The following is a 27,064-nucleotide window of genomic DNA, read 5'->3' on the forward strand; positions in this document are numbered from 1 at the left end:
TTTATTAATCAATATATATTATAATTTTATTAAAGCCGCGAAGCAATTAAATTAATTAAATCGTAATGGTATGTAATAGTCTATTTTGTGTGCACATCGAAGCGACTCGTAAAAAAGACTTTAAAATGAAACGGTCTAGTTATTAAACTGTTTTGCGAGATATTCGGTAATTACAATCTCATGAGTGGAGAATTCTCGTACGACGGAGAAACATTCTGGAAATTTCTGTTGATCGGTTTTGTCTTCTTACTTTGTAACAAACCGGTTCTCTGATCGAACCTTTTTTTAGGTGTAAGTTTCCAGTGTTATCATCTAGGGAATATTTCACTACGTATCTAATGTGCAATTATACGTCAATGGATTTTATCAGATGAATAACAATTTCCTGTCAATTGCGCGGAATAATTACAACTAATAATGATAGATGTGTCATGGAATATTTGAATAGAATGAAGAGTTTCATATGATTGCATATTTTTGCATAAAGTGACGTATATCATTGAAATCTCTTTTCATGCATTTTCGTATAAGATAATTTCGTATAATTTTAAAATAAATTGCTAAAAATTTGGCAAAATTTATATTCTTTGATTAATTTTAAATGCATTTGAGTTATACATTATACGTTTTCGTTTAATGTATACTTTAAGCAAGGATCTTAATTCGAAAATTATTATATATAAGAAATTAAAAACTTATATAAGAAATGAGAGGAACGATCGAACATATATCTAAAATGTGACTTTTTCTCATTGAAAAGAGATTAATTTCATACCAGTACTTATAGAGAATTTCTATTTATGTTTTCGGGACGACATATCATTTAATAGACACGCAGATGCTTTGTATGTATATGTAAACCTATAAAAATGATAATTAGGAAGATAAGTGCGCGCGCGCGAGCTATCGACTAGATAGAGAGATGCCTATGTATTTTAGGTCAATGATAAAATTACGTATTGTGCAGGATGAGAAAGCACACTAACAATAAGTCGGAGGAGATACATCGCGATACTTGACAGCTAACTGTCCGCTCCATTCATGACGGGGTGTTCCGTTAAAGCAGATCGTATAGACCAAGAAACTTCCGCAGATACGCGACTATCATTATATTCTTTGCGCGTAGTTAATAATGATCGGCAGCTACCTGTTACGAACAACGTGCGCATGATTTGAATTGCAACAGGAAAATACACACTGCGTATATATGGGGCGTTTTATTTCGGCGAACTTATTTTTGCAAATCGCTTATCTATGCCTCTCGAATGTTTAATGCATGAATGTTGTTTCTATTTTACGACATTTTATTTTTAATAAAATGTAAAACGTCAGCGCACTGTTGAGATATAGCTTGCAAAGTTCAACAGGCTAAGCTAAATACAACATTTATCGCACGTTCATCGTCCGAGAATTCATGAAAATTTCTTAAGCGGAAATATTAGTTTTTTTTTTGTGAGATGTAATTTGCAATTTAAAATTCAGGGACATTAAATAAATATTTATGTTTATAGGTTGTAAATTTAATTACAATCAGGCACAAGCACATATATTTTAAAGAATAAAAGATAGTTTTCAACTTAATGAAAAATTGTATTGTACTTTTCTGTCTTCGCACAACAATTTTTGCGACAGGTATCGTTCCTATCTCTGTGCTGTCAAGTTTCGAAACAATACGTTTGCTAAAATGCACACATCGTACAGTATATATTTTATTTGCATAAAGACCGCTTAACATTCACGTCTTATTCGGACGATAGTAAACGCATCGCCAATGCGAAATAAATTTATCTCGCACGGAAATATTTTATAAAGATACTTTGACAACTTGAATTTTATGGTGCCGGTGATGGTACTTGTCGGATCGTAAGGTCGCTCACGAATTCCGATATCTACCATTACCTATCTCAATACGTTTTCTTTTTTCTTTCTCTTTATTGTCTGCTGGTCGTTAAATTACCTATTGCTTTCGGTGCAGTTTAATTGACACGGTTACACGTAGCCGCAGATTTTAAGTCGGTCGGCGACTTTTATTCAATGGAACGGGAATAAAAAAGTGTGTGTGTCACGCGTAAGCAACACACGCTTTTGATCGGCTTTTACTTTCATACATGAGTATGCATGTAAAATATTCACGTGTTCGTCAATTTAACTGGTTTTCCTTTCCGGCAGGTACATCGAACATGCCGTAAGCGAGTTTAAAACTATAAATATGATTAATTCGCTGATTAACCAAGCATTTTTATCTTTCAGGCATTATACAATATCTTTCTGTCATTAGTTTGTGCTACCTTTGTAATTATATTGCGATAATTGCTGTATTTGTCGCAAATACGATAAATCAATGAAATAATATATGCAATTAGCGTTAATGTTTGCAATTTGCGATAAGATAATATGTTTAAAAAATTTTATCAACTAAACGATATGATAATATATGCTATAACGATATATTTTATGGCTATATTAAAAATTGAATTCAATGAAAATCATATAAATCATAGAATATGAAAGTATAATAATTTAACAAGACGGTTATAAATCTCTATATTTTGTATACCAAAGATTTATAAATTGTTATTTAAATAAGTGTTATTTAGATAAGAATTTATTTACATTTCCTTATAAAGCGTAGGCATTTATTCTTTAACATACACAAACGCATTGATTCTTCGAAAATTTAGAGCCAGGGGAATTTCGAATCACGAATTTATATATAAATGTTACTATTTGTCTTAAATTATGACCAATAATTAACGGTTTTATAGCAAAATAGCCTGACCAGAGATAATACTAAAACAGGTTTGATGAAACCGGAACTCTAAATAGTCCAGTCGTGAAAAAAGCCGCCGGATTATTTTTATGTCGCTACGTATCCGCAGATATGCAAATATAATCAAATAAACGCGAAGTATGCGATTTAATAATTTAACAAATTTTTCATACCCCGAAATGTTAGATAAATATTATTAGATGATATTATGATCTGAATTATATAGATTTTATTAGATAATTATCACTGATAAAGTTATTATAATCATAGCGCGTCATTATGATTATGTTCGAGATATTTTATAGAATATCTAAGAAGCGAAAGAAAGTAATACAAAATAATTATTCATTTTCAGACATTTCTATCGTTGCAATTAAAAAAGTAAAACTGGACTCTCTGAAAATATATTTATTTGCTTATTTCGTTTATCTCAAAAGTGTATATATCTATGATTTTGTGCTTTGCCGGTTTTCTTTGAAAAAGTAAGCTTACAGTTTTTTGCTTTTTAAGCGCCGAATTGTTTAGAGGAGACTCTTGACGATGCGTGTCTCAGACGAGTAACCAAACGCGGAACGTGACTTGCGATCAAATAGCTCATCAAATTAGAATCTATAAACAACGGATCGTTCACATCTCTTTGTTGTGATAAATACAATTGATAGTACATTTGTTAATTGTAAACTGTTTTGTAAAATAAACAATATTGTGTAAACAGAGTAAAAACGTGCCGAAAAGCACGACGGTATCTCAGATTGAACTGTATAGCGACGATTGTTTACGTACAAATCAAGCATTTCAGCACGTTTTGCTCGACGATATCAATGTAATTTTCGAGATTATATCAGCATCAAAATATAAAAGAAGGTAAGATTGGTCATCGTAAAAAAAAATTTTATTCTTTCTGATTACTTCATGATCCGAAAAATTTTTCTTTTTCATACATAATTCTATAGTAGTTGTAGAAATACTTTGATTTGTTTTTAGTTATATCAAATATCGTGTACGGTATTCAGTAGGAAATATTTTAGTTTCTTCTACGTGTGTAATTACAAATCTATTGACAAACAAATTTCTGAAGCTACTAGCAAATTTACGAAATAAGAAAAACGTATATAAAATAGCATACTTTATACAAGTTGCATACAAAAATGCATAATATTACAGCATAATAAACATCGGATAAAATTGTTATTAACAATTTGCAAAAAAAACGACGTAGAATTGCGCGGTAATTATCGAAATAATTTCTCAGCATAGATTTTGTTAGACGGTTATGTGTATTGTCGCTGCATTCGTCGCGCAAGCAAACTGAATACCAGCACATCGACGCGCGATAAACCTGTTTCTCAAAGATTCCTATACGATGTGAATAGCAAATGCGATCAAGATCAATTAGCGAGTCAATACACCAGAGTTGATATAAGAAGGTGAGCAATATCGATCATGTTCATGGCTTGTTGTTCATAAAACTTGCTTTTTATACGCTTTTTTTCTTTCTTTGTCGAATAATATTTTGCCATTCTGTCATTTTGCATGGATATTAGCTATTATCTATTAAATCCGGATCTCATTTTTTTCATATAATCTTATTTCTAGAAAATTTTTTATACGTATTTTACACTTGCAATTAGTTTCTTTAATCTTTATCAGCAAATTAAAATTCGAATATATTCTATCAAAGTTATTATAAATTTCGTCATATGAGATATATATTATACATAGAACGTGTATCTTTCTTTCTCTCGATATATATAGAATATGAAAGCATTCAATTATCTATCTAATCATTTTCTATTCTTTTTTCGAAATAGAGTTATTATATCCACAGTATACAAATTACATATACTGCGCACTTAACCAATAGTATGGGTGCTCTCTTGTAATTTAACTGATTGCGCGGGCACTTATGGGTATCCGCGTGAAAATTTTTCATGGGAGATTTTCAATGTTGCAATCTGGCAAAAGTCAATATTTTGCGCTTGGCTAAGCAGAGCGACTTAATCGGAATGAACTGCATTTGTACTTTTGGTCCAGCGTTCGCTTTTGTTCGTTTTCGTAAACTATACCACACGCTTAGAACCGGTTTGCTCGTTTCAATTTTATGCACATCTCCGCATGATCAATTCTTATATGTCTTTTTTCTTACATTGGAAACGCTGCGTTCTTTCGAGAACAAGCAATCACATGTTTCACTTTCCGCGATATGCGCCCGAAAGGTATACATTTGCGTCGAAAAAAAATATCTGCCCATTCCATTTTTTGGAATCTTCTGCATTATCATCAAAATAAACTGGTTTCTATGTGGCAATTTATTTCCTTTGCAGTTACATTTTGTGTTTCTCTTTGTTTATTTTTACCATTATTGTATCCCACTTTAAATAGTAAATTTTCTACGTGGAATATACATTTGTGGGAGAAACCAAAATCATGAGATAACAACCAATTAATCGTAGTGTAATATAATTTAACTTTTTTTCGGGATATACTTTTACAGTTGTGTTAAATGCGATCATCATCACACATACCATCTCTGACTTTAAACCATTAACGTCCACATGCAATCATAATAGCAAAAGAAAGACTCATCAGAGATATACTTCGGATTCAATGGCTCAGAAAAATTGCATGCTAATTCTTCTAGAGCATTGAAGTAAACTGAAATGTGTGGCGTGTATCAACATTTTTTAATGCTGTTGAGATACTTATTTATAATAAATCATTATGCATTTACAATTATTCTTAAATTACCGTCTTAAAGCACTATCTTTCTTTTGTTCTTGTGATTTTAGGGTCTATTCCATTTATTCTGTTTTGCGTACAATATAAGAGAGAATTTTGATAACAGCTGATTTTTTGTAATTTATTATGTTATTCCAGACATTTATATGAAAAGTAAATAAATTTTAAAATAATTATATTTTTTATAATATTTTTAATTATAAATAATTTGGAGTAAAATTGAAGCAGTTTAAAAATGAATAACAATACATAAGTCATATAAAAACCAGGTCTTTTATTATAAATTTCGTACAATATTTCTTTTCACAGATTAAAAACGGCTTTTGCAATTAAAAACGTCTTGTATTTATGGAATTTACAACGTTATAGAGGTCACCCTCATTAAATCCGATGTCACTTAATCGAAGATCTTTCTTTTATACACATTTGGCGTACGTAGCCTTCAATTTACAAATAAGTTATTTTGATTTGTCTCTGATCGAGAAATAAAGTAGTCTCTGTTATTCGACCCTGAAACGAAACTTCCTGTTACTTACGTTTTGGCCACCTTCTTCTGCGATCAGAATACACTGGTAGAGTAGTGTTAAATAATCTATTCACCATCACCGAGGACTTTCTTCGAATGTTGCTCGAAACTCGCGACGATCCTCTCTTCTCATCCTGCTCGTCCGATCTGTCGGAATCAAAATTGGCATCGTCCGACGAACAATTCCCACAACGCGACAAAGTATTCCAGATTAACATGAGATCCTTCATTTTCGGCACAATTCAGTCTTTCGTATCGTTACGGAATAAGTGATATCACGAGGGTAAGCGACTTATCGCCGGCGATTCAGCAGTCGCAACGTGTCGCGGCTGACAATAAAGGCAAGTATCCGCTTCTAGCTCGATGACGGCTTACGGAATTAATCGGCTAGCACGTCGCGATTCGTAATGCTATGTAATTCCCAACGAACGACGCCTGCCAATTATACGCGATTTCGACACCCCCGTACTTCCGATTTAAACTTCGGCATAAAGGCCTTTCACTTTCTTCTCGGCGTTTCTGATTGACCGAATATTCGTCAGTCCTCGCGGGATGACCTTGCGGATGTCGAAATTCTTCTCTTCCTGACTCCCTTAGTCATCAATAAAACGCCGAAGAATGCGCGACAATTGCCGATAATCGTACGTTTCCGAGATAATATCGCGACTATCTCGATGAAAGAATATTCATCTCCGAAGTTTATCAGCGCGAGAAGCCCGAATCGCACCTCACCAATTGTTTAGAAATCGTCTAAATTCTGCCTATCTTCACCACCTATTTTATGTCACCTCGCACGATGCGTGCAGCATACACCTCGATGCAAGAGTAGCGGAAACTTGGATCAGTACGGATTTGAAAAATATGTTACTCCCACCATGGTGGACCGCGCACTGTTCGTCGCCGATAGTTGCGGCGGGCGCCGGTGAACACGTGGAAGACCGGCCAATCGAGTCACGAAGTTGCCATCCCACCGCGAGGGAGCTCAACGACAGCTCCCTCGATACCTGTCTATCGTGGTACACGGGGGATTTTCCACCTTCTTCGGCCAGAGCGAATCTTCAAGGTTGTTCGTTCAGCAGTTAATAAACGGTTGTGTTTCAGGGCGAAATTCCGACCGCTCGTTACGGGACGAATGCTTCTCGGAATAAATGACCGCCGAGAATTGACCTTACTCCGTATGCTGAACAAGGGTCGAGCGTGATGTAGAACATATTTGAGATATTCAAGTGTATAATGTATTATTTTTATAAATGGAAAATAATATACATAGAAAGCTATATTGAATATCATTAGTTGAAGAAATGAAGGAACATTAAACTATCACAATAGGTCAATGAGACACTCTGAGAGATCTCGAAAATTCATAGTTCAGAGAGAGAATACGGCGATTGCACGTACAAGTGTTATTACTTCCTGGCGGATCAAAGATATTACAGAAGTAAATTGAGGTGAGGAGTAGCGTATTTGATTTGATAATGTTTGATTTAGACTTTTACGTTTACTCGATTATATTATTTACATATTGTGTTCCATAAAATAATATAACGTGCTACCGTTCAACGGCATGTACAATTGCGTACATTTGAGTTATTATGTCATATAATTATACAAATTATGTAGTTTTTGCATAACTTTTTATAAAATATAATTTGTAAATTATACAGAGTATCCATCCATAAATGTTCGAGCAAATATCTCACAACTGATTGAAGTTACAAAAAAGTTTAATAAGAGAAATTAGCAGTTTTTAATCCGCAATAAAGCGCATGTAAAAAAATTTTGTTTACTCGTATATTCTTATAGTCCTTCTTGAGATCTTTTCAAAATACTATAATAAAGTATTTTTGCATTAAGTATTTTTCAAGTTTTTTATATCTTAATCTGACATATATATTTTGATATAAAATATATATTTTATATCAAAATGTGTCAGATTAAGATATAAAAAACTCGAAAAATACTTAATGAAAAAATACTTTATTATAGTGTTTTGAAAAGATCTCAAGAAGGGCTATAAGAATATGCAATAAAAAATAGGGAGTTCCATTTAAAAAAACGGTGGTGACCTTCATAACTTGAAAAGGTTCTGAGTAAAAAAATTTTTTTTACATACGCTTTATTGCAAACTAAAAACTATGCTAATTTCTCTTATTAAACTTTTTTGTAACTTCAATCAGTTGTGAGATAATTGCTCGGACATTACATAACAGAACGTCTATCTATTCTTTTTTGTAACTTCAATCAGTTGTGAGATAATTGCTCGGACATTACATAACAGAACGTCTATCTATTCGTCATTGTGCGTTTCTGTTCTATATCTGCCGATGTTGCACGCAATATCATTTTTGCCGATGAAGGCAACGTTTCATGATATTAAGGACGGAAGAAGATTTTAGGTGTTTGCGCTGCAATCTCTACAATCTGCGATCGCTCATTTCCAATAGCATCCATTATGTAATTCGGATCGATTATTTTTTATGGCAATCGCTATGCATCACGGTGCACATTAAATCTAGGTTTCTGCGTAAGCGCGCATCTCTGTGGGAGATAAATAGCTCCGAGAGAAGTCCACTTAAAAAAAAAGGAAAATAAATGTTGTAATAGAGATTCAATCGATTAAATTGATTATGCTCGTATTGGCTGGAAAAACCTTTAATACCAACGTCGCGTGTTTCGCCGCCGGCTACAAGTTAAGTCGACCGCAAACTGCGTGCAACATCCACCGTCCTTGCCGTTCAGCTCTTGTTCTCGTAAGTTCATACGACGTCATTGAACGCATGTTAAATACGATGTGTCATGATTTTTACACGATTTAGTAATGTTGATCACAACGGAAAACCGGTAACACTCGTCGACGTTGACTCGTTTACATCGGGGGATTCCAGATAGGTCGATTTATGCCAAGATTCTCTCTCTCTCTCTCTCTCTCTCTCTCTCTCTATCTCTCTCTCTTCATCTGCATTATATTTAATTTTCAAAGTCGAATTTGCATAACTAATTATCATTTTTCAGAATAACACTTACAATGAATAATTTCTAATGAACAATTTGTTTATTTGATAATTATATATAGAAAGCAGGAATTAATAATGATTATCTTAATTTTATCCCTGATATTTTCAGTGAATTTTACGCTATTTATAAGAGTAATTATCATCTCAATTTTTTCTTATAAGGTTTCAGATAGATCTATCCTTGCGTAACGTATATGTTTAAAGAACCCCGCACTAATCATATGGAAAATCTGTCCCGGTCAAATCAATTGGTTTTTACATATGTTGTAGCTTATGACCTACTGAACAAAAGATGTAATGGGCACAAAGCTCAATAATGGACAGTTATCGAATTATAACCAGTCAAACATGAAAAATTCGGACTGCCGAATAGTCAAATCTAGGAAGGTATTGATTTTTTTGAAAAATGTTTGAAACATCTCTCTCTCTCTCTCTCTCTCTCTCTCTCTATCTCTCTCTCTTCATCTGCATTATATTTAATTTTCAAAGTCGAATTTGCATAACTAATTATCATTTTTCAGAATAACAACTCGAACTCTTTTTCCATCAAGTAGGATTCTGTTTAGTCATTGCCTGAGAAGCCTGGTGATTAATCTATCGAGTATTTAAACGTTTATATATAAGTATTGGTATTTAGGATATGCACAAGACCAGCCCAATGTTCGTTATCCCTCTTCATCATTATTGAACACAATATTAGATGCCGCTCAGAGACCACCACAGCAGGATCCAAATAATGAGTAATATACAATAAGATCATTTCTTTTATTACCCCACATATACACACACACGCATACACACACAGCAGAGAGGGTTTGGAGTCAAAACATACTACGGGAGTGACGAACCGTGGGGTCCTTATCTCTGCTGTGACACATAAAGATTTTTGTTCACGGAGCTTTTCAAGGTCATTCAAAATTCACAAATAATGTCACCAACTAACAGATTTTGTAAAACCCTACTATGTTTGTTTCAAACATTTTTCAAAAAAATCAATACTTTCCGAGATTTGACTATTCGGCAACCCGAATTTTTCATGTTTGACTGGTTATACTCGATAACTGTCCATTATTGAGCTTTGTGCCCATTACATCTTTTGTTCAGTAGATCATAAGCTACAACATATGTAAAAACCAATTGATTTGACCGGGACAGATTTTCCATATGATTAGTGCGGGGTTCTTTCTCACGCTTGTGGGCAGTGCATTATTCGGCAAGTTTCGTACATCTCACGAAATTTAATTAAAGGAGATATAACGTTTAGATTTCTGATAATTCTCCAGATTGCTATGAATGTAGGCGTCTACAAAAAAGCCGCGAATTTATGTGCAGCGGACTTTACCGGTTCCCGTAGTCAGTGACCTTGCCCAATACCCATGGTTATGCGAGATTTAAATAAATTATTTCGCGATACACTAAATATTTCCGGTTTTCGTAACTACCGGCTTTCCAATACCTTGAACAGATGTATTTCTTTTCATCCTTTTTATGTAAATTGTCACACCTACTGCATTAAGATCGAAGATTATAAACAATGAAATACAAGACAGGAAGATACAAGCTGTCAGAATATATAAATTGATAAATGTCAACATTCGGTGACAAGATGATCGAATCGTTAAATTAATGTAGTGAATCTTTAATGACGTTGTAGAATTTTATGTAATATATACAGGATATCTTAGTATCATCTTCATTACATACTTTTAATGATTAATAAGATTAAACTAAAAAGAAATTAACTATCGTTTTTCTATATAATATGCATAAAAAGCTTTTATATAAATAATTAAAAATTACAGAATTCGAATGGATTAATATTCGGAGTTTAAACAGATAACGAAATCCTGACATTCTTTAAATAATATATTATATATATCTTTCAATTCTTCTATGTGCTTTGTATTTTGAACGCAATAAAATCATTTTTTAAATTAATTCTCATTTTCTTTCCAAAAATCACACCTATGACTAATCAATATTTACTTCTTTGGCGGATGATTATTTAACACACGTTGTCACGGCCTATGAGCACTGTCGATTGTACAATACACGCACGTAATTTTGACTTTCGACGTTCCGTTAACCCCATATTAAAACGTTTACGATCAACGAAGCTTGAAGGAAGCTATTGCATAGAATCCGGAATTGTCATGATAGTGGGTTTACCGATTATCCGCCTGTTATATTTCCATAGGCATTAATATCGGTTAGCATAATCCTGTTGATTCGGCTCGAAGGCATTCTGGCCGTTTCCATTCTCTCATCGCGGAGAATGGAAAGGAAGCGATCTGCTTAAATAAAAAACAAAGTCGTGTCCTGGCATTCGAGATGGTGCATTGACCACTCTAAAGGTCTTCCAGTAAGTGTGCGGTATTTAAAATAATGTGCGCGTATTTTGATTAATTTTATTTTGTTTCGTAGAAAAGGATAAATTTCTTGACACGAAGTATATATCTGACAATCACGCATTGTAATAACATGATAATTTATCGAAATTATCTGCTCCATTATCTTTACCTTTAACAGCTGTTTATAACATTCATAATGATATCAGAATAATATAATTAAATTGATTTCATAGGTCATATACACATATCGTGTATACAATGATGCAATTTAGTTATATATTATACAGGGTGGCCCCGAACGTTGCAGCCAGACTTTGTGATCTTATAGGAAATTTAATTCTGAACAAAAAATTTCCTATAAACATAGGTCGAAAAATGCTTCCTTAAGAAATTATCGCTCAAAAACCTCTGATGCAAAGGAAGAGCAAAAGGTGAAAAGAAAATGAAATAAAAAGAAAATGAAACTAAATAAATTTCTTGAAAAAACGATAAAAATAAAAAATAAAAATCTTTCTCTTTTATGAAAATAAAATACATTTTTTTAAACTAATCTAACGCATCTAACAATAAGTAACAAAAGCACTTTTTGTACGTTTGAAACTGGTTATATCAAAATCTATGGAACGTACAACAAGAAAATAAAATAAATTTTTTTAAACTAAAATAGCACGTAATAGCGCATCTAACAATAAGTAACAAAAGCACTTTTTGTACGTTTAAAACTGGTTATATCAAAATCTGTGGAACGTACAACAATCATTTTGATCTCATTTGAAAGATAATTTAATTTTCTACAACTTTTGTTTTGGTACTTTTTGTTAAAAGGCGCATATTTTCCATGATATTTGGAAAAATGTGTAATATAATCACGATTTCAGAGGTTTTTGAGCGATAACTTCTTAAGAAAGCATTTTTCGACCCATGTTTATCGGAAATTTTTTGTTCAGGATCAAATTTCCTATAAGATCTCAAAGTCTGGCTGGAATGTTCGGGGCCACCCTGTATAATTTTAAACTAATTTTTATTAGACTTGTTTTGTATATTTTGCTTTTATTTTTGATTATTGCTGTTCAAAATAATTTCTTGATTTGGCACAAATATGACATAAATGTTTAAATGAGTTATCCAATCAATTTTGCTGAATTATCATTATTTAAGTTATTAAGAGAATTAACGTCAATACGTAAAAATCAATTTCCGTTATTCTAATCAGCACTCGAGTCACAGTTATAAATTGTTTTATCTGAATTAAACGTAAAGTGCAAAGAATACTGTTAATTATTCATTTCGCGCATTAATTTCATGTATTATCGTTGTTAAATTAGGCGTAAGCTTATTACAAAATTTTATATTGATAAATTCAAGCTTCACGCTATTGCGATTGACGTATCGTCGGCTATTATAAGAATAAAAAGAGAGGAGTAAAATCACTCTCGATAGAGAAAAACAAGTATGCAAACTTTGCTCCAAATAAAATATTCGTCGTAAAAGCGAAATGTTATTTTCTATTTTATTATTAGGATTTATAGAAAAATCACATCTAGTCTACACATATTTGCAATCTAACGAGTAAAAAAATTAATTTGCTCATATTTCCTAGAACATTTTTGCGAGCAGATAGTCATTGATAAGAAAGGTCAGTTAAAAATTCATTAAATCATTTGAAATAATACGCGTCAGTTACACGTGACTTTCTAATTTTTTACGATATCCGTATATATTCTCAATTTATTGTTATACAAACCGCAAAGTATATGTTATCTATCCTATATACGTTAATCATATCCATTAAAACTATAACCAATATCTTGGCCGCTATTGGTAATTCGTTATCATACGGGTGGTCATGCACATACAACACACGTTCTTATCGCTCACGTTGACACGCATGTTTAATTCGCATTCATGACGTTAGAAGGCGATTTTAAGAGGACGCGTAGACATTACAAGATCATGCTATTTTGTTCTTACGTCACATTGTTGCATATTAGATTAGTTGATGCGTATTTATTATTCAGGCACTTGCTAAGATCAATTTATACAGAAGAAACAAAGAGATTGCTAAAACAGAATGACAATATAGTCAAAGAAAAATGATAAATAATGGAAATTAATACTAATTAAATTTTTATGTAAGCTAAATATTTCTTGCTTACCATTTTCACAAGAAATAATTATAACTATATATATTGTATATATGCAAAGAAATAATTATAACTACATATATTGTATATATGCAGTATTTCCTGCTAAATAATTATTCTTCTTATACATGCAGATATTAATATTTAATTTTCATATTAAATAATTTTAATAGCTTTCCTTCTCAATATGATATAAATGTGTTGATCATACAATGGTTAATTAGCACGTCTTTTTTCTAGATTGTTTGATTCAAGCAATTTATTTACTTCGAATAATTAAAAGCAAATTATAACCAAAAAATCAATAACTAATTCATGAAAAATATATAAAGCGAGAATTATATGTTATATGATAATGTTACGATTTAGTGAGGTAAATATAAAATTAAGAATAGCAGGAAAAGTTTATAGAATATTTATAATATTTAATAAATATGTTATGGCAAAGATGTTCAAGACAACACAAAATTTTATGCTGATATATTCTCTAGTCAAACTTCCCAATTCTGTTATTTTAAATTAATATCGACAACATATTCATAAAACATCCGCAAAACTATTCCACGGATTTTAACATCTTGCCTGTACTTAGTATTGCATTGGAATTTTAATATCTCATCTAGTTTATTTAACCAATGCAAAAATCTGACGGACGATTGCGACGTTGACCAAAAAGACGTGCGTATGAATAATTATGACACGCAGGTATGACGCGATTGGACGATAGCTTGCGGAAGTTTTACAACCATAGCGGCATCCTTTTCGGTCTGAATTATACATTGATAGTACTATAATCAATTCAACTTCGTTGCGTGAATAAAAAATTTATTGTTGTTGATAATCTTTTGACGGCACAAACATACTTCTGCTATTTTATTTTATGTCTTATATGATATATATATTCTTGGTTATATAGAAAACAAGAATGATAATTATTCTATAAGATTTAGCGATTTGATATCTTAGTAAATAATCGCTTTCTCAGTAAAATAACAATTAAATGATATTTATATTTATAATCGATTCAACTGGCAATCATTGTGTATCCCCTTTTAATTTCGAAGCGTTACTATTCTGAAAAATATGTTTTAATCTTAGAAAAATTTATACACAATTTGAATCACACTATAATCGTTTCTGCAACACTCTTATATAATCAATATAATTGTGTCAATATTAAATTTTATCAGATATAAAAGCATAAGAGAGTGAGAAAGAGAGAGAGAGAGAGGGAGAGAGAGATGATTTTCAAATTAATAATCGTCACGTTTTAACCTTTGGTCATCTGTATATTTGAGAGTCTTCTTTATTATTCTCTGATCTCCGGTAACTTTCATTTTCATCTGCAATTTAAATGTGGCTGTATAAGTTGATTTCAACTGATTTAGCATATTAATTGCGATTTTATTTTGGAAGTTTCGAGATATGTTCTCATAGATCGTAAAAGATTTTGTGAGAGATTGTCGCAAATATAAATATGTGAAGAAACTTGTAAGTGTAAGTCTTAGGCATATTACAATTTTTTTTTCTGATTCACACATCAAAATTGCGAAGTAAATGAAATTTATATTATAATATGAGACTTACTTTTTCTGTATTACGCTTTTTTTGCTTTTTTACAATATAAGCATTCCGATAGTTTTGATCGTGTAAAAAATCACTGTCTTATATATTTATCTCTTTTTACTTTTTAACACTGCTCGGTCTTTATAAGTGAATTCCTACATACGAATGTTTTTATAGAATTAGAGAATGATATTGCCTTTGATGGGCGAAAAAGAGCAAACCAAGGAAAAGAACGATGTGAATCAATACTTGAGTAGAAAAATAATTAGTTGTGGAAGACAGCTCCACAATTAAAATTAGCTGTTTTGGCTCTATAACTAATCTCAAGTTGCGAATATTATTTTTAGTGTCATTAATTTAGTGGCAGAGACACTCTTTTTGTCTTTGCTGCTTTCTGCGCAGTAGAAGCAATATAAAATTGTGTGTATTTTTTTAACAGCATTTGTAATTAAATGAAGAATATCTAGAAAAAAAATGAGAGAGCACTACAACCAGTATTTTAGAGTTAATACAGCAAGCATTAATCTATGAAAACATTATTCGTTATTCTTCATTATTAGAATCCAATAAAGAAAACATGTATAGATAAATTAAAAAGTTAACATGATACAATTTAACTAAAGAATGTAAATAAAGAATAAATGTCTATTCATCTTAATCATCGTATTAGAATAATGGTCGTGTCAAGATGATGTCTTTAATCGTATACATGTGTATCTTTATTCTTCTAAGAGAATAGAATGAGTAAACGTAATTAATCAATCACGTTAATTACGTTTATTTATCGTTTAAGGATGTTAATGCTGCGAATACACATATATCAAGTTATTGCCTCAGGCGTGCTAGTAAATCTACTCTTCTAGAGATCTGAAATCACATAAAATGTATCTCTCTATCTTTTTAGTATCTTCAGAAGATATTTACATGATCAGTTTTCTATATGTAAAAATTCCATAATTTTATATTCTCTATATTGATATATCAATATATACAATATCAGTATGCGCAAACCACAAATTTTTATACATATATTATATCTAGACTGCTAACACAACTATGTCTCATATAGTGTCTTATAAAACAAGGACAGCCATTTACGATTGAGCAGATTGGAAGTATATTAACCGAACCTATATATATATTCTACCCCATTGTAAGTGGCTGCCCTGGCTTCATCTGTCACATCGCTATTAGCAGTCTAGGTATAATATATATAAGTCTGTGGCACAAACTCTCATATATTGCAATTTATAATTATTATATTTAGATGTATTTTTTTGAGATAGAAAATCATATTTTTTTTTATCATTTGTTGTTGCATTGCAATAATGCATGATGAAATATACAAAGTATTTTTAAATTCGTTATATCTATCACAAATTTGATAATAAATTTGTTATAAAAAAGTTTAATTTTTCAATACAGCAGCAATTACTATATTTTTTCATATCTATTTATACGTTTTGTTAAATTTATCAGAAATATATTTTGTTTAATTATATGTATATAACATGCGAGTTTAATTTTACTGCGATTAAATTGAATCGCGTATAATGATCGTAAATCAGCAAAAGATTATCAATCTTATTTCCGATCAAGTTTTATTAAGAAAAAGACTTTCTTGGAAATCAAGTAGTTGAGAATCTTTGTACTAATTTATACATATCACGCGATTTGCTTTGAGTCATACTCATGGCGTGACATGATTAACGGGGATTTCTACAGAACGGTATTCGAACGATCGATGTTCATGTCAAAATTGGAAGTGACATGAAGATTATGAGAACTTATTTTTCATAATATATAATTGGCCTGATCTATGATACGTCATTTCGTACAAATATAGTTCATTGTAATAATTTGTAAAGTTCCTATTTTAATTTGTTTGTTAATATTCTATATCTCTTTCTTTACATAATATTGCAAGGAGAAACGAGCAAGAAACAAATATACGCGAAGGGATAAATGTGGAATCATCGTTAAATCTCAAATAGCGAACAATTTATTTAAAAATTTACGCTGTAAGTTGATCTCATAATGATAGAATATACCGTAACTTTAAGCAATCACATAATTCGGACCGTTTAATAAAGTATTAAATTTCGGTGTGAGTGCAAAAAATACATTTATAACTATTTTTTATGAGTGTTCATTTTTTATGCGTAATTCGCGTATCATAAAAATTCACATATACTTTATATCATACGTAATAATCATGCACTTTTGACGCACGTAACATAAAAAAAGGATCTTGTTTTGCAAAATTCCAATACTAATAATTGACATAAAATTGTATATAATGACCGATTAATCTGTTTTTTTCCTATATTTTGCGCAGTTATTCTTTTTTCTATCTTTGCTTCGTATAATCTAGTATATTTAAACTGAATATTAATTTATATGTAAACGTCAGAGAATGTTCTCACAATTACTACGCAATACGTGTGTAATTTTCCATCTATTATATAATTTACTTTTTCTGTGAACGAACAAAGAACTGTCATTTTGAATCAAATAATAATGTATTGTAATTATACATAATGTGCACATTATTTAGTTTAAAATTATATATATATTTTTTTTTATTTAGCACGGTAGAGACAGTAATTATTAAACGTTCACACACACATTATGAGTTGATATCGGTTGGAAATTAAATCACAATAAGTTCTAGTTTCATGAAAACAAATTAATTACTCATAAATGTATGTGATGAGAAATTCACTTTTAAGATTAAATTTCTGAAAGATAATCTCTGTGTTCGTTACTTCACTTCATAATTTTAAGAAAAAAATAATGATAATAATAGTAAATTATCCTTAAATTAAGATAATTATTTTAATAAAATACTTTATCATATATAAAATACTCTAATTATAATAGAATATTTCAAAAAGACTTTTACTTACTACATAAAGTTATTAGCAATATAACTTTAGAATAATGTGAAAGATTATATGCAATGACAGATATAGCATGTTTTTGCAAAGATACATATGTTTAATTGGTAATCGCAAGAAAAAATAACCAACTAATCTTCGACGAGAATGCTTCTTGACAAGTATTCTGGTCATCGCAGATAATTCGAGTAAGAAATAACAATGATAAATTACATATCTAAATTGATGAAACAAGCGCGGGCACGTCAATAATACTTTTAAATAAATTATACGAATTAATGTGTCATCGTTATGAAACCCGGAAGCAACTTATGGCATCTTACAAGTATTAATTCCATAGTGAAATTACTTTTTGATCGTGTCGAGACCGTTTGCAGATCCGCCGTCTTCGCTACGTGTGACTCCCGCAGTTCTTTCCTCGCATTCCAGATTTTTTCAATGCACCATTGTTTTAATGACTTTGCAACATTCCTTATTTCCATAGCTATTATACCTGAAAAAAGATTTTGAATTTATTTAATGTCTTTTTTAGGCATCTTTATTTTAGATGTAGAAATAATAAAAATTTAATGTCTATTCAAAGAAACATTTAGATCTTACATTATCTAAAAACATATACACAAGCCAAATACTTATGCAATTCAAATATATTATTGAATCGTCTCTAATGGTTGCATAAATTTAAATATATATATATTTATTTATTTATAAAATTGAATGTTTTTTTATAAATTGACGTTACTTACGGAATACTATCCTAATATAATTCAACATTTTCTAACAGTCGCGCGAATACACTATGTTACACACAATCGAATCGCGAATGTCGAATATTTGGAATTCGAAGTCGTGAATCGGCAAAGTAGATGTAATAGAGTGCAGATTCTCGACTTCTCCGTCGATATCTGCTTGCTCACTGAATGCAGCCGTTGCCCCTTGATCGTTTTTCATAGCCGCTCTACGAAATCTCGGGGCGATAACAACACTCAGACAATCTCTACTGTTAAACAAGGACCAAAATGTGAAACGCTACGTTTTTTTCATATCTATTATTTGTTTATATACGATATTTATCATTATCTATTATATTTTATTATTTATTTATTGTACACAAATGTAAAAGACGGTAGATTAACATTTAAAAAATTTCACATTTAAAAACATTTTTCTTATCAACAGAATCTGGAAAATATCTTTTAATCTTTGCAACATATATTTTTTACAGGTTTAAAAGTTATAACAAAATTTTTATTTTTATATAATTAATATACTACCAATTATTAAAAAAAAATATAAATAAATAAAATTTTATTTGATAAATTGTTAAAATATTAATACCACACATATTATATTTTTTTATATTAACCGTTTTTCATTGCTGCAATGTTATTAATACTACTAACGGCATAAGCGAGATTTAATATCAAAGACGGAAATGTGGTTTTATATCAAGCTACATGATCTTCGAAGTCATGTTATACGCAATATATCATTATAAACTAATTGATATTGATGCAATTTGTCGTTGGTGATCTTCATATGTATAACATGCGTTCAAAGTGTGCAGAGCTCAGAAAAAAATCAAATAAAGTTGTTTTACTCTTTTAAATGAAATCAGTATATTATTGATTAATAATAGTTTTACTTATAAGTATAGCATTGCAAATAGTAAAATCTCACTTACAATTACAGAAAAATCAGTGGCGGTAGCTAATTTCTCAATAAAATCTTACTGCCATAATCAATGAAAGATAGAACGGAGGAACAAAGTGAGTGTTTTCATTGAAGATTAGTAAAATATTCATTGTTCTTTAGTGAAATTTTGTCACTGCTTTAATCCGACATTAATATCGATTTAATTCAAGAGAGTACGATTATACTTCTGATAACATCGCGCGTTGACCTCTCTATCGCATGAAAGCGTATCTATTAAATATTACAGTTTTAGATCAAGCTTAAAGACGTTTCTCGTCATACGTGACCTGTATCATGTAGAAAGCATCGATGTAATCGCCATGTTTTCCATTTGAATAAGATATTATTAAACGTTAGATTGTAAGATGAAAAAAAAATCAGATCATAAAAAAGCTTTAAAGGAATGATAGTATTATTCTAAATCTGTGTATAGATAGATTCTTCCTTAATCGTCTTTTATAATTAATTTAAATTAACTCGAGAGTTCAATAAATAAGACAAATATGAAATTTGTCAACATCCATGTTATTCATCTTATCGTATATTATAAATGCGTATTGCAACGATTTATAACAAATTTTACATTTATTTGTATTTGTGTAAAATATTGATCAGTTTCTTTATTCTTCAACCACTTCTGGACCATTCTTATTTAATTATTAATAGCTCACACATATTGGTTTTACTAATTTTTATTAATATTTACAATAATATTCTTTTTTAACCATCTTCTTCCTTATTTAATCAGCGTCATTTCTGAAAAAATTTATTGTGAATTAATTTCTAAGATGCTTGATGAAATATTTATTATAAAATCAATGTATAATTACTTTTTATCACATATACCCTTGACTTTTTTAAACTGTTTATGTGTGAGAATGTTCTTTCTTGGACCCAACATGGATTGATTGCGAGAATATTTCTTGTGTTTAATATTTCACATATGATAATGTTGCAAATTGCAAGATAATGAAAGAATTATTGTTAATTAATTATTTTCTTTGTAAATTCGCCAATTAATTTTACCAGGAAATTGCAGTATCCATTTCTTTCTTTGCGTGATTTTTGTAGGAACCATGATGATTTATTTATCTTTATGTTTTATCTCTCTCTTTCTTTTGCATTTTATATGAGGTTTTTATAAAACAATAATTATTATAAAAAATAGCGCATAATTATATTAATTAGTCATAAAATTGTTATTGTATATGTTTTCAATAAGCACTTTTTTCGCGACTTTATTAACTAGTGAACAATGTTAAATAGATATATTACATCATTCTAAAAATGCTTTTATATCTATATATGAATAATATTTTATAATATTTTTCAAACTTCTACTTTTAATAGAGAAGAGTCATGTTGTATATATAAAAGAATTTCTTTGAGTAAGGTCCAAAAAAGTAAAAAGAGATTAGGTATAGACAAGCTTACGTTTGGTAATATCAATTTTAGACTTGTCCTGAAAGGCATGACGTTGACGTTGATTAATAATCCATTCTCTCTCGGATAACGAAGGTTGGATTCTCTTTAATAGTATTTCGACTAACGAAGCCTTTCTCGACGATTGTATTGTTGAGCGTTGAATCCCTTCGCTTTTTGGCTTCTTTGAATCGTGAGAATCATTTTTCAAAAAACTATTATTCGTTTGATCGCTATATTCGCTATTTCCGTCGCTAGCATCATCCATATTATTCTGATGTCTTTGAAATTCCTTGCATTTTTTTTTCCTTTTTTTTTCTTCCGTTCTTTCTTCCATAATTCATATGATAAATATTTTGGATTACGAATCACACATTTCTGAATTTATGTATCAAATATCGTAATTAAATTTTGTTCCATAATACAGAAATTCAGTTTAAGTTTCATAATGTATTTATTAAACTTTTGATAAATAATCTTTCTAATGAATTATATGCGTGCATGCATAGCATATTAATAAACAAGGTAAACTGATGATATAAATTGACAATTTTTATACATTTTTTTTATAAACTTTATTCACTTTTTGCTATTAAATTTGACTTTAATGTAAGTTATTACGTTATCTTTTTATCCATAATATATTGTCTGCAAATAAATATGTTATCTTACACGTATTGAATGGCAAATATGCCTTTTTCAAATGTTAGCCAAACATTATTCAATGTACATATGTATTTTATTATTATATATTCTGATTGCAAACAGTCATATATTTTTATATCGAATTGTTTTATTGATAAATTCGCTTGCATTAATTCAGCAAATAATGTCTCAAAATTTTATAAATTTTATTGTGCATTTCGTCAGTTTTGTACATGTATGCATAAAAACTTTATCAGCAATGTAAACACGGTAAGCTATTGATTATGACCAATTTAACATGTTTGTTTTTATGTTATTTGTGACTTTACCGTGTTAGGTTATCTCCTAATATGATTATTTGAAACTTTCCTCGTTAAATAAAAGTGTTATTAAACGATACCAATAAAAATGTCAAAATAATAATATTTTCTTTAAAAATTTATTATTGAAAAATATATAACATAAAAGATGGATCCGAGTCGCGAGGAAAAGGTAGCTCTCGATCTAGAAAGTAGAAAGACACAATTATTCCGGGAAAAGATGAGAAAGCTTGCCGAATGCGATAAGGTAGTTTCGGCCGAAACTGTCAATGCTATTGGAGAAGTCACGAAAGATATTGAAATGATCGATGAAAACGTGCCGAGCAGCGACGAGTTTGACGAGGAATTGGAGGAAGAATATCGTAACCTGAACGATATTTTCGATTTACCGCATGACACTTACTCCCTTACCGAAATTAGGCCGGAGTTACCACTTTGTGTCAAGTATGGCATTCGTTCTGGCGTAACTCATCTAAATATGCCGCAATTCTCGCCGTTATCCAGAGGTTATCAGGTAATCATGTTTATCGTGGAAGTCTCGATGATGAAGACTTTATTTCAAGAATATCTCTCTCTCTTTTTTAATGTTTTTCTATTTTAAAACAGTAGCTCCCGAATTGTGTTTTATTTGCAGAATTCTTTTATACTAATTCTCTATATGCGCTTTTAAGCATGAATTAATTAATTACATATATATATATATAATTAAAATATTTTTTTTTAAATATATTATTAAACATTGCCTTTTGTAGCTTCTCATTTCGCAGCTCTAATAACAGGGTGGCGCTATAGCGATTGCAGCTTTTGCCACGACCGCGATTCACAAACCACGCTATTGGAACGAGGCGGTGATCGACCAGATCGTCGAAGACGGCGACACTTTTTACTGCGAGTCCTACAAGAATGTGAACACCGGCGATCGTCGGACAATGACCATCCTCGACTTGAAGAGGAATCTTCTCATCCAGAAAAAGTTCAATATAAGAATCATGATCGAGGATCCGGCCTACGCGGGGAAATTTCGTTCGCGCGATCCGACAGAGCTTCATTTGGCGAAGGCGTTGGAGTTATTTTTCAAGAGACACGATGCTGGGATTCTGACGTCACCGGTACTCAATATAGCTATATGGCGAGACTCGAAGTATTACAATGTATTTGATGGTCAAGCACGACGAGATAATGGTGAACCGGTTGCCGATGAAGTCAACGGTTCAGCCAAACTGTTTCTCGTGAAGGATTTGATGGGGGTGTTATTCATTATCCTCGAAAAGAGCAACGTGCGAAACGAACCTTTTGTGATCTATGCCGTAACTGTCGTAGCAATCGAACCGATCTCTCCGGACGATCCCGCAGAAGTCGAGAAGACGTATGGGAAACTGCAGAGGAGACCGAGCGGTTACAAAATTCGCCAGAAGCATCGAGCTGTGGTGCAAGGATCTTATCATCTCACGCATCCAGCCATACCGAGAGCTCTGCGAAATAAAGGACACCTGATTATAGCCGTGGCGGCGCTAATATACTCGCGGCTAATTAACTCAAATAAGTGGACGACCGCTTTGCTCAACTTGATTATCAATCAATCCAATATTTATCTAGTTGATCTAGTCAGGATCCTTGAGAAAAAGCTCGACGATGACTTTGAGCTCCGGTTGGAGGATTTGATGAGCGACTTTATTCTCGGAGTGTATTCCGCTAAGATAAAGGTAGACGCGAATGTAATACCGGATCGCGCGCAAAAAGACAAGATTGCTATTAACAGCGGTATACGCGAATTCTTCGAGACACGGGAGGTCGGGATACTCGAAATTAAGAAGATCTTCTACGCGATCTGGAAAGAGGGCGATGTGTATTATTTTCTCGATCCGTTCGAATGCGACGACGAAGGTTTTAGGATCTATCACGATGACAGAGAATATACGACGGGTGATACATTCGGAGGCGCTGCCTGTGTTACCATGAATAGCACCGTAAACGAGATAGTGGAAACAGTATTGGAGAATACCGGTAATAAGGACAAGGATCCTTTCCTGATACATGGGGTAACAGTGCTGTACGTAAAGACTGGAGTAGCACCGGACGGACCACTCGAGAGAGTAATTTATCGAGAGAGAGGTACAAACCGTAGACCGCGGGCTCCGTCACCACCGGCACCTACGGATACGATAGAAAAAGTGATCGACACAACGCCCCGCGTACGACCGGAATCATCTAAATCCATAGAAATGTCTAATCAATTTCCGGAAAATATGCAACACGTGGACCAATATACAATTGCGGATGACGAGCCAATAACTTTCGTACTCGCGCAAGAGAAAAAAAAGAAAGTAGATGAAGAAGAAGAGGACGTAGAAGAGGAAGAAGAAGAAGAGGAAGAAGAGAAGAAAGAAGAGAATATGGAAGGAGCAGAAGAAGAGGAGGACAAAGAGATAAAGAAAGAAGACGTCGAAGAAGTAGAAACAGCCGAGGAAATACGAAAAGAACCTTCGCTAAAATTTATTACGGGATATAGAATGATAAATGTTCATCGTCTGCTACTTTGCGGTACCAAAAATTGTCTGAGCGAAAGCTTCCGTCCGCAATCACGTGGCAGGCAAGGATTAATAGCCGCTTTGACTGCTTTGGCGTACAGAAGATTGAAAGATCCGACTCGCTGGCGAAATATAGACGTGGATCAAATTGTTGACGTCAGCAACAAAGCTTATGAGCAAGTCATAACATGGATCGAACAAGGCCGACCGGAGATAAAAGAAGCTACAGGAGTGAAAGAAGAGTTAGAAGAAGAGGAAGAAGAAGAGGAAGAAGAAGAGGAGGTCGAAGAAGAGGAAGAAGAAGAGGAAGAAGAGGAAGAGGAAGAAGTCATTCGGAAAGTAGCACGTGCTCCGAGTCATTTGGATATCTCTTTCTTACCGCCTAGATTAAAACTAGCTGAGTACGACGCTATTTTCAAGACGAAGACAAACGTTGTGGACGGCGACGCAAATCCGTTGGCAAATCTCGCAGAGGCACTCGAGCGTTATTTTGAACGATATCCTGAAGCAGTGTTGGAAAATAAGAGATTGATGTACGCTATTTGGAAAGAGGATGGAAAATTCTTTCTATTTAATCCTTACGGCAGCGATTCGGAGGGATGGCGTCTTCGAGATCACCCGGCCTCCTTTGTTGTAACGGACAGTCTCAACGAGCTGATCGATCTTCTTCACGGTGTTTTGGAATACAACGATCCATTATTCTCGCTTCATTTCGTAGCTCTGGACGCGATACAACCAGGAAAATATACGTCACCCGTGGAAATCATAATCCCGGACGAACAGACGATCGACAAGTTTCGTACAAAATTTCTACCAATCACAGATGAAGATCTATTGAAGCTTGAGGAAATCAAACCAGATATCGCTGTCGTAGAAGCGTTAGAAACACCTGAAGATGAAGAAGAAGAAGAGGAAGAAGAGGAGATAGAGGAAGAGGAAGAAGAGGAAGAAGAAGAGGAAGAAGAGGAAGAAGAAGAGGGAGAAGAGGAAGAGGAAGAACTAGAAGTGCTGGAGAAACCTCTTATAGATCCCTTGCTGGAAGTCGAAGAATTCGCGCAGCCTGATGCACCTTATCGTCTAAATCTGGCACTCCTGACCTCCATAGTAAAAATTCAAAAACCGTTCGAAGAAGAGCTCAACGGCCTGCACGAAGAAGTAATAATGGAGAAAATGAAGTACGATCATCCGCCGCCGTACGTGATGCCGCCGCGAAAGACGCTTTGTGTTTTGCTGGAAGCGAAACGGGCAAACAGATCGATTCCTTCTCTCGTATCGAGATTCTCGATTGATTCGAGACTCGAGGTCAAGAAAAAAAATGATTTCCCCACCGATTACGTGGCACCTGCATCAGCTGCGATTGTATCGCTGCCTCAAGACATGAAACCCTCTAAAATGATCAAGCTATCTTTCGGGAAGTACTTGTACTCAAGATTACCGCCGATTCATATAATGCCTCTTAGAGCAATTGACGAGAGTTACATCCAGAACGAGAACGTCGATAATGCACTTGATGAAAAATATCTTGAACGAGAGAAGTTGGAGGAGAAAAAGGAAGACATGGCGTTAGCAAAATTAAGAACGGTATCTTGTCGTGCAAAATCGGAACTGATACCGCTCGGACCGATAATTAAAACCCCAGTTTTAATAATAAAGCAACTGACATGTCCCGATGAGCAACATCGGAAAAGCGTATCGAAGACTGAAAAAGAAAGGCTTATTATCAAAAGAAATCTGTGCGATGCGGAAAAGCTTATATTCAAATTGATATTTCCTAATTTTAATCCTGATTTACAGGTGAGTGTATTCTATGGTCTATTAGATTTTCTATGGTCTCTATTTTTTATCTTCTCTAATATATTTTTTATGCATTTTTTATAATGTTTCTATTATCTGACTACTATCCAATAAAATCGAGATCAAAAGGATTGAAATTGATTTAATGAATAAATATATTGAAACTAAAACCAACATATTGATGATTGCACATAATACTACAAAAAAGAAATTTAGATTGTTTAAAACGTAATATTTTAAATTAGTTTAAATAATTAATAAAATAATTTAAATATCAAATATTAGATTGGTATCAATTTATATTTTCAACATATATTTTTGTATGCGTGTTTTTTATATAATTATGAAAAAGATTGCTAAACTATCAAATATTCTTTAATTTATGGAAATTATTACTTCTCATATATAAATAATTTTCTATAAAAGCTCTTTTTAATAAAAATTTATCTACATTTAGTCACCAGAAAAGAAAGATGATGATAGAAAGATGGACGACATAAAAAAGACGATAATTAGCGTGAAAGATGAGAAAGTAGATCAATCATCGCCTGAAGCTGTTGGCTTCAAAGTAATTTTATTAGACATATATTATTATGTAACGGGAGGATATTAGAAATATATATATTCTTTTATATATATATTTTATTATT

The 27,064-nt window shown here is 32.1% G+C and overlaps 2 protein-coding genes across 3 annotated transcripts in view; one reads left to right on the forward strand and one right to left on the reverse strand.

Moving 5' to 3' along the window:
- LOC115244532 (scavenger receptor class B member 1-like) overlaps window positions 1-18,949 on the reverse strand; it is a 36,257-nt gene extending 17,308 nt beyond the window's left edge. The window contains exons 1-2 of one of the 2 annotated variants that reach the window (XM_029822236.1): window positions 18,757-18,949; window positions 18,360-18,503 (exon numbers count right to left, since the gene is read on the reverse strand). In XM_029822236.1, coding sequence (XP_029678096.1) covers window positions 18,360-18,503; window positions 18,757-18,784 — 172 coding nt within the window. In that variant the 5' untranslated portion in view covers window positions 18,785-18,949. Of the gene's footprint in view, window positions 1-6,045; window positions 6,921-18,359; window positions 18,504-18,756 lie in introns of those variants that run through there. The other variant, XM_029822228.1, reaches the window with a different exon arrangement.
- Window positions 18,950-21,351: 2,402 nt separating this feature from the next.
- LOC115245553 overlaps window positions 21,352-27,064 on the forward strand; it is a 10,512-nt gene continuing 4,799 nt past the window's right edge. Inside the window, exons 1-6 of the mRNA XM_029823924.1 lie at window positions 21,352-22,606; window positions 22,872-24,389; window positions 24,507-24,862; window positions 25,007-25,490; window positions 25,680-26,414; window positions 26,872-26,982. Coding sequence (XP_029679784.1) covers window positions 22,241-22,606; window positions 22,872-24,389; window positions 24,507-24,862; window positions 25,007-25,490; window positions 25,680-26,414; window positions 26,872-26,982 — 3,570 coding nt within the window. The 5' untranslated portion in view covers window positions 21,352-22,240. The remainder of the gene's footprint in view (window positions 22,607-22,871; window positions 24,390-24,506; window positions 24,863-25,006; window positions 25,491-25,679; window positions 26,415-26,871; window positions 26,983-27,064) is intronic.

The sequence above is a fragment of the Formica exsecta genome, unplaced genomic scaffold (genome assembly GCF_003651465.1).
Source record: "Formica exsecta isolate Colony F162 unplaced genomic scaffold, ASM365146v1 scaffold122, whole genome shotgun sequence".
Lineage (NCBI taxonomy): Eukaryota > Metazoa > Arthropoda > Insecta > Hymenoptera > Formicidae > Formica > Formica exsecta.